The sequence below is a fragment of the Neolamprologus multifasciatus genome, chromosome 20 (assembly GCF_963576455.1).
Source record: "Neolamprologus multifasciatus chromosome 20, fNeoMul1.2, whole genome shotgun sequence".
Classification (NCBI taxonomy): Eukaryota; Metazoa; Chordata; class Actinopteri; order Cichliformes; family Cichlidae; genus Neolamprologus; species Neolamprologus multifasciatus.
Genome location: NC_140458.1, coordinates 17808267 through 17817267, shown reverse-complemented (window position 1 = coordinate 17817267; position 9001 = coordinate 17808267). Strand labels below are relative to the sequence as shown.

At 42.7% G+C, this 9001-nt stretch overlaps 1 protein-coding gene across 1 annotated transcript in view; it reads right to left on the bottom strand.

The window, feature by feature from the left end:
- Positions 1 to 3002: 3002 nt before the first annotated feature.
- arhgef10lb (Rho guanine nucleotide exchange factor (GEF) 10-like b) overlaps positions 3003 to 9001 on the bottom strand; it is a 51277-nt gene continuing 45278 nt past the window's right edge. Inside the window, exon 22 of the mRNA XM_085145202.1 lies at positions 3003 to 7083. Coding sequence (XP_085001328.1) covers positions 6500 to 7083 — 584 coding nt within the window. The 3' untranslated portion in view covers positions 3003 to 6499. The remainder of the gene's footprint in view (positions 7084 to 9001) is intronic.

Here is a 9001-nt window from a genome sequence, read left to right as displayed (position 1 = left end):
GGTTTCTGTAAGGCAGAGTAAATCAATTTGTTGATCAATTATTAAGTCATGTACTAACAGAGACTTGGAGGAGAGAGACCTAATATTTAATAATCCACATTTCACTGTTTTACTCTTTGGTTCAGATGTGGATACTGTATTGTTCTTTCTTTGTGATTGTTTAAGTTGTTTGTTGCTGGTTTTTAGTTTGTTTTTTGTCTTTTGGAAGCAGACACAGTCTCTATGGAGATGGGTTTTTGGGGGGGTAGCAGGAGGAGAGAAGCTGCAGAGAGGCGTGTAAGACTGCAACTCTGCTTCCTGGTCCCAACTCTGGATAGTCATGTTTTGAGGGGTTTAATAAATTTGTCGATATTTCTAGAAATGAGAGCTGCTCCATCCAAAGTGGGATGGATGCCATCTCTCCTAACAAGACCAGGTTTCCTCCAGAAGGTTTGCCAATTATCTATGAAGCCCACATCGTTTCTGGGACACCACTCAGACAGCCAGCAATTTAAGGAGAACATGCGGCTAAACATGTCACTCCTGGTCTGATTGGGGAGGGGACCAGAGAAAACTACAGAGTCCGACATTGTTTTGGCAAAGTTACACACCGATTCAATATTGATTTTAGTGACCTCCGATTGGCGTAACCGGGTGTCATTACTGCTGACGTGAATTATGATTTTATTGAATTTACGTTTACCCTTAGCCAGCAGTTTTAAATTTCCTTCAATGTCGCCTGCTCTGGCCCCTGGAAGACAATTGACTATGGTTGCCGGTGTCTCTAGCTTCACAAACTTTCAACTCCCGCCACAGATTTTCTATGGGGTTGAGGTCTGGAGACTGGCTAGGCCACTCCAGGACTTTCAAATGCTTCTTACGGAGCCACTCCTTTGTTGCCCGGGCGGTGTGTTTTGGATCATTGTCATGTTGGAAGACCCAGCCTCGTTTCATCTTCAAAGTTCTCACTGATGGAAGGAGGTTTTGGCTCAAAATCTCACGATACTTGGCCCCATTCATTCTGTCCTTAACACGGATCAGTCGTCCTGTCCCCTTGGCAGAAAAACAGCCCCATAGCATGATGTTTCCACCCCCATGCTTCACAGTAGGTATGGTGTTCTTGGGATGCAACTCAGTATTCTTCTTCCTCCAAACACGACGAGTTGAGTTTATACCAAAAGTTCTACTTTTGGTTTCATCTGACCACATGACATTCTCCCAATCCTCTGCTGTATCATCCATGTGCTCTCTGGCAAACTTCAGACGGGCCTGGACATGCACTGGCTTCAGCAGCGGAACACGTCTGGCACTGCGGGATTTGATCCCTGCCGTTGTAGTGTGTTACTGATGGTGACCTTTGTTACTTTGGTCCCAGCTCTCTGCAGGTCATTCACCAGGTCCCCCCAGTGTGGTTCTGGGATCTTTGCTCACCGTTCTCATGATCATTTTGACCCCACGGGATGAGATCTTGCGTGGAGCCCCAGATCGAGGGAGATTATCAGTGGTCTTGTATGTCTTCCATTTCTGATGATTGCTCCCACAGTTGATTTTTTCACACCAAGCTGCTTGCCTATTGTAGATTCACTCTTCCCAGTCTGGTGCAGGTCTACAATTCTTTTCCTGGTGTCCTTCGAAAGCTCTTTGGTCTTGGCCATGGCGGAGTTTGGAGTCTGACTGGTTGAGGCTGTGGACAGGTGTCTTTTATACAGATGATGAGGTCAAACAGGTGCCATTCATACAGGTAACGAGTGGGGGACAGAAAAGCTTCTTACAGAAGACGTTACAGGTCTGTGAGAGCCAGGGATTTTCCTTGTTTGAGGTGACCAAATACTTATTTTCCACCCTGATTTACGAATAAATTCTTTACAAATCCTACCATGTGAATTCATGGATTTTTTTTTCACATTCTGTCTCTCACAGTTGAAGTGTACCTCTGGTGCAAATTACTGACCTCTGTCATCATTTAAGTGGGGAGAACTTGCACAATCGGTGGCTGACTAAATACTTTTTTGCCCCACTGTATATGTGTGTGTGTGTGTGTGTGTAAATCACCTGAAGAAAAGCTGCTGGTCGCTTAGCTTCACCAGCCTCAGTCACTGTTAACCCTTGTGTTCACACCATACTGCTTTCAAACATCTTTGATCTTGGATCACTGATGTGTGGGGTCAAGCAAAGGTCATAACCATAACAACAACAACAACAACAACAACAACAGGCAGCACAATGAGGAGGCAGGTGCTCTACATCCAATTCAATTGTATTTATACAGCGCCAAATCACAACAACAGTCGCATCACGGTGCTTAATATTGCAAGGTAGACCCTACAATAATACATACACAGAAAGTATGCTCACAAGCCTCCATTGCACTGGTGGACTTTGCACTTGGAGAGGACTCTGTCCATTCCAACACAACATCCCAAGTAAACCGGGGAACTTTGAGATAAAAAACATGGGCAGTATGTGATGCCAGGTCCAGCTGTACATGGAACATGCTAGTGTATGATGGCAAACCATCTGGCCTGCAGTCAGGGCATGCAAGTTGTCCCTAATATTGCAGAAGGTTTCCAAAAGAAAACAATCACCAGTAACAATTTGTTTTACTGTATATGACCCTTGGCCTGCAACTGCAGAAAAGAAAGCTGTCCATGATGGGACCAGTACAGAGGAATAAACCTGAGCTTCCTCCTGCACTTGTGTGAAATATGGACACGGCTTTGTCCTCATGAAAGTTTGCCTTCACTCAGACCCATGCCCTGGTGTTCCTACCATGCCAAAATATAGAAAAATGTCAGGTAATGAATTGGAATAAAGTTGAATAAAACCTTGAAACACAGAGATGAATGATATTTTATACTTATTGCTTTATAAATATTCAAACCAGACGGGGTCATTTTTGAGCCCAAAGGACAACAGATGTACAATACTTGAAGTAGTTTAAAAACAGCTTCCTAAATTAACTTTGACATATACCCGTCTGTGATCATCTGTTAAAACAACCAACTCTGGTTGTGAAACGATAATCACAAACCCCTCAGACTTCATTCAAAATGTGGGTGTTTGATGGAGAGTTGCAGTTAGTGAGAGTTTGGAGCCAGTTTGGAGAGAGTTTGGAGGTTTATGAGAGTGAGGAGAGAAAGTCAGGAGAGAATGGAGCCAGCTAAGAAGAGGAGGATGTCCTCCCCTGTGTGGGAACATTTTGATCTTATTCCTCCCAACAAGGTATGTAAATTTCTACAGAAGATGTATTTTCATAATACTGATGGTGCAATACAATTTATGTTAAGCTGTCTTTACTTTTGTACAAGGTGAAGTGTTTGCTATGTGCCAGGGAGCTGGGATATAACAACAACACCTCATCCATGCTTAGGCACTACAGAGCTTTGAGAATAAGGGGAACACCGATTGTGGAGCAAGACCAGGTGAGCCATCAAATGCAATGATAATATAGCATGCAGTAATGTTACTAAATGATATAACAATATTATACAACTGTAATAAGTGACGTGTGTGATATTTATATTTGTGCTTTGTTTTTATTGTCTTTCCTCAGGAGAACAATCTCAAATAGATGAAAACCTGGTTAGCATGGTGATTGAGGACTCCCAGCCATTTAGCATTGTGGAGGACAAAGGATTTAAAAGATTTGTTAAATCATTAAATCCTAGCTATGTTCTCCCCACTAAAAAGGCCATAAAAGCAGTGAAAATTTAGTTTTTACTGAATAAAATGTGAACAGGCAGGACTGAGGCCTCAGTCTGTAGCTGTCCATACCACAACGTTACAAAAGCACAACCACTGTCCACACCCCAACCACACCTCACCTCACAGTAAATGATCATTTCCATTTTAAGCATTTCCAAATAATCATTTTGCATACTGCCAATATAAATATACACAGTATACTGCTATCACTACAATATAGATGTTTTACACACTCCTTTTGTTGTTGACATTTACAGGCTGTGTGCAAAATGCCACACTCTTCAAATTCATGCCAACTAATATTTTTACGTCCAGTAGATGTCCTACTAGAGCAAATGAAGCTTCAAGACGCTTTGCGCTGGGGTGAACCAATTTGATGAAAAGCTTCAGTGCTTCATGAAGCTTCATCTGCCCATCACTACTGACCTGGCCCTCTCCCCTTGAACATCTAAGTTCTTCTGCTTAAATACTCCAAACGATATCCTCCTCTGGACTATTCCATTCAATAGGTAAGATAAACATTACCATTCTAATATACTTATGATGCTACTCTTTATTAGCAATAAAACACTCAAAGGTGTAGTCAATACATGTTACATCAATACATATCTCTCTAACAAACACAATCCTGAAATTGGCTTTATTCAGTTACACCAATTCTCCCCCTTCTTCACCTGGTCCCTTCCTGTGACATCCAAACTAAACAAGAAGCTATAAATACAGGAAGTGAGGCATCACTTCCTCCTTTTGCTCCTGGAACACAGGTAAGTCAGGTGAGTTCAAACCAAGTAAACTAGACAAATTAACAGTTGAATTAAATAAAATGTTAACTTAACAAACTTGTCAATGTTGATTTAAGCCAAGATGCTATATTATATAATCTGTAAAAGTACAAAACATAAACAAACCCGGGATAGTAAATGTTTGCAAACTACAGAATTAAAATAAGGTATGGCTAAATCAAAACACAAATGTTAACTAAGAATAGCAAACTTCAACTCTGGACAAATGGTGTTCTCACCCACTTTGTCACAGCATCCACACAACCAAGGGTACAACTCCTCCAGCTAACTGGCAAAGTCCAATCAGAGGAGATGCTTGCAGATGTGAACATAGATCTACTCATCATTTGGCTGAAGAAGCTAATTGAAGGCCTGGTAGCATAAATAAGTGGGCTGCTAACAGCAGGTACTTGTCTGGACTTGCCAATACAGGGCAGAAAATCCACAATTATGAAATATCCCCACAACATGGAAGCTCCACTAAAGTTGGATTTATAGTCCCGCAAATGTCTGCACGTACAGACCGGGAGGGGAAAGGGATTTTCAATCGCACAAGACGCACTGTCCAAGTGGGCTGGAATAGAGCAGTGAGTAATAGTGAGTTCCCTGGGGATGGGAGCTCAAAAAATACAGCATGTAAAGCACAGATATTGTTTTTAACACCTGGTTTTACTTCAACTCTTTGTATGTTACAACTTTGTTCTTCTTTGCAGCTGGCTGACAACAGAGTTCAGTGCAAGCAGACACACAATCCCTGGACAGATGATGCGGTCTCTCTGCACGACCATAAATAACGCATCACAGCAACCAAGCTAGTTACAAGTAGACACGTGAGTCAACCATTGAGCACAGCACAGAAGGACATTAGAAATAACAGTTTACAAAGCACCAGCTCCTGGTTGAGCAGTTCATGAAGATTCGAGGAACAGGCAGACCAAACTCAGCACCACCTGGATTCACTACATGAAAGCCTCTGACTCTTGTAGAACATCTTTGCTGCATATGGATTAGACATCACCAAGTTCCCATTGCGTCTAAAGGTGGTTGAAACAACAGAGGATTAAGGTCCTGTGGGACTTTCAAGTTCCGGATAGAAAAGCAGCCTCTGGCCAACCAAACAGATATAGTTGACAAGAAGCAGAAGACCACAGCTGTGAAAGATGTGGCTATGCCAGCTGACAGTAACATCAGACAGATGGAGCATTAGACATCTGAGAAGTGGCGAGACTGAAGGAACAGCTGTGGCCGATGTAGGAAGTCGTCATCCTAGTGGTAATAGGAGTATTAGGAGGTGGAACTTTCCAGCAGTGAATCTTAACAGCTCACAGTAAAGACATCACTTGACTCCATTAACTGTCTGGGTCTGTGTATTTATGTTGTATTTATGGTGTAGCTGCACACACGTGCTCTCTCTCACACACACACACCCAAACACCATTGAAACTTTCATTGTGATGCAATTTTCTTACATTTTTTTTCCTTTATTATATAAAGATTTAGGTTTTCATTAAGTTCTTTTCATAATATGCCACTATTTTGTTTAGCCTAACACTGAGATGTGTGTCCAAATCAAAACGTTTAAGGTCCAAATGCAGACACTGAGGCTTGACACTCATCTGACATACACATACAACCTGTTTCCATATAGAAATGTTCCACCAAGTATCACATTGTACAGCTTCATTTGAAAAACATTGCTGATTTTAAAATTAGTATACTATATAAGCCAGGTTCTTTGGAGGATTGCTTCCTGTAAATATGGAGTTCTTCCTCTCTACTGATGCCAGGTGCTGCTATCTTTGTGATATGCAACATTACTACTGCTCACTGTAGTAAATAAAGCTGTCACCTAGTATCCACTGTGATGACGGTCGTCATCTGTAGGCTTAAGTAATGTTACTTTTATTTTAACTGTCAACTGTCAAAGGTGATATGTCTTTGACTTTAGAATCAACCTTAAATGTTTAAACGTGCCTGGTCTAAGAGTAATCACACTTGACTAGAACTAGAGTAACCGAGGACAAAGAAATCTGTCATTGGCTAAGCGTGAGAGGGAGCTGCCACACGAGCAGTGTGTTTTCACTGGAGTCTGAGCAGGTTTCTTCTGATGCTGACAGTCCTATCCTGCAGTATCCTCTTCCACCAGAGAAGATGGCTGTTGAAGTGACTTTGTTACGTTTGGCCTCTCCCTCCTTCCCCAACTCCAGTGGCCGCCCTCTCAACCAAACATCGGGGTCCTCATTTACTTCATAGATGGAGCCGTCCTCCATCTGGAGATCTGGGGAGGCCCTTGGGTTTGCTTGTTCTGGCTGAGCTGTCAGCAGCTTCCCAGGAAGCTGGGAGGTGGAATGGAGGTGGTACTGCAATAGGAGATGCTTAGGTTTGTCCTGCTTCCATGGAGAAGTTTCTAAGTTCTCCCTATGGTGGCTATTTTCCAGCTTCTGCTCTCCTCTTTCTCCTTCAACATTACCTCCACCTCCTCCCTCTCCATTACCACTCTCTTTGCTAATGTTGAAGATGGAATCCCGTCGAAGCAAATCAGAGGCCAGGGTGCTGCAGGCTGACACCAGGAAATCTACAGCACCACAGTGAGCATTCAGAGATGTCATCGCTTTACCTGAGGATATAAAAGTTGTACATCTGTTCACTTTGTCTCATTTTACCAGAGTAACACATGAAAGAAGTAAATGTGTTCCAAAAGACTAAAAAAACCTAAAACTGAACAAACATTAAGTATTCAATAGAACTAAATAGAGTGTTTTTAAATGCAACCCTGCAGAGTTGCATCAACATTTCAGGACCACAGTTTTAGTGGAGTTTGAGTTAAAAGGGGAAGAAGTTTTAAAAAACTTGCACTGAGACCCACAGAGGTAGAGTGTTTCCAAAGCAAAGCATATGCACAGGACTATTTGATATACAGTGGGGCAAAAAAGTATTTAGTCAGCCACCGATTGTGCAAGTTCCCCCACTTAAAATGATGACAGAGGTCAGTAATTTGCACCAGAGGTACACTTCAACTGTGAGAGACAGAATGTGAGAAAAAAATCCATGAATTCACATGGTAGGATTTGTAAAGAATTTATTCGTAAATCAGGGTGGAAAATAAGTATTTGGTCACCTCAAACAAGGAAAATCCCTGGCTCTCACAGACCTGTAACGTCTTCTGTAAGAAGCTTTTCTGTCCCCCACTCGTTACCTGTATGAATGGCACCTGTTTGACCTCATCATCTGTATAAAAGACACCTGTCCACAGCCTCAACCAGTCAGACTCCAAACTCCGCCATGGCCAAGACCAAAGAGCTTTCGAAGGACACCAGGAAAAGAATTGTAGACCTGCACCAGACTGGGAAGAGTGAATCTACAATAGGCAAGCAGCTTGGTGTGAAAAAATCAACTGTGGGAGCAATCATCAGAAAATGGAAGACATACAAGACCACTGATAATCTCCCTCGATCTGGGGCTCCACACAAGATCTCATCCCGTGGGGTCAAAATGATCATGAGAACGGTGAGCAAAGATCCCAGAACCACACGGGGGGACCTGGTGAATGACCTGCAGAGAGCTGGGACCAAAGTAACAAAGGTCACCATCAGTAACACACTACAACGGCAGGGAATCAAATCCTGCAGTGCCAGACGTGTTCCGCTGCTGAAGCCAGTGCATGTCCAGGCCCGTCTGAAGTTTGCCAGAGAGCACATGGATGATACAGCAGAGGATTGGGAGAATGTCATGTGGTCAGATGAAACCAAAGTAGAACTTTTTGGTATAAACTCAACTCGTCGTGTTTGGAGGAAGAAGAATACTGAGTTGCATCCCAAGAACACCATACCTACTGTGAAGCATGGGGGTGGAAACATCATGCTATGGGGCTGTTTTTCTGCCAAGGGGACAGGACGACTGATCCGTGTTAAGGACAGAATGAATGGGGCCAAGTATCGTGAGATTTTGAGCCAAAACCTCCTTCCATCAGTGAGAACTTTGAAGATGAAACGAGGCTGGGTCTTCCAACATGACAATGATCCAAAACACACCGCCCGGGCAACAAAGGAGTGGCTCCGTAAGAAGCATTTGAAAGTCCTGGAGTGGCCTAGCCAGTCTCCAGACCTCAACCCCATAGAAAATCTGTGGCGGGAGTTGAAAGTCCGTGTTGCTCGGCGACAGCCCCAAAACATCACTGCTCTTGAGAAGATCTGCATGGAGGAATGGGCCAAAATACCAGCTACTGTGTGTGCAAACCTGGTAAAGACCTATAGTAAACGTTTGACCTTTGTTATTGCCAACAAAGGTTATGTTACAAAGTATTGAGTTGTATTTTTGTTATTGACCAAATACTTATTTTCCACCCTGATTTACGAATAAATTCTTTACAAATCCTACCATGTGAATTCATGGATTTTTTTTTTTCACATTCTGTCTCTCACAGTTGAAGTGTACCTCTGGTGCAAATTACTGACCTCTGTCATCATTTTAAGTGGGGGAACTTGCACAATCGGTGGCTGACTAAATACTTTTTTGCCCCACTGTATATCGCACAT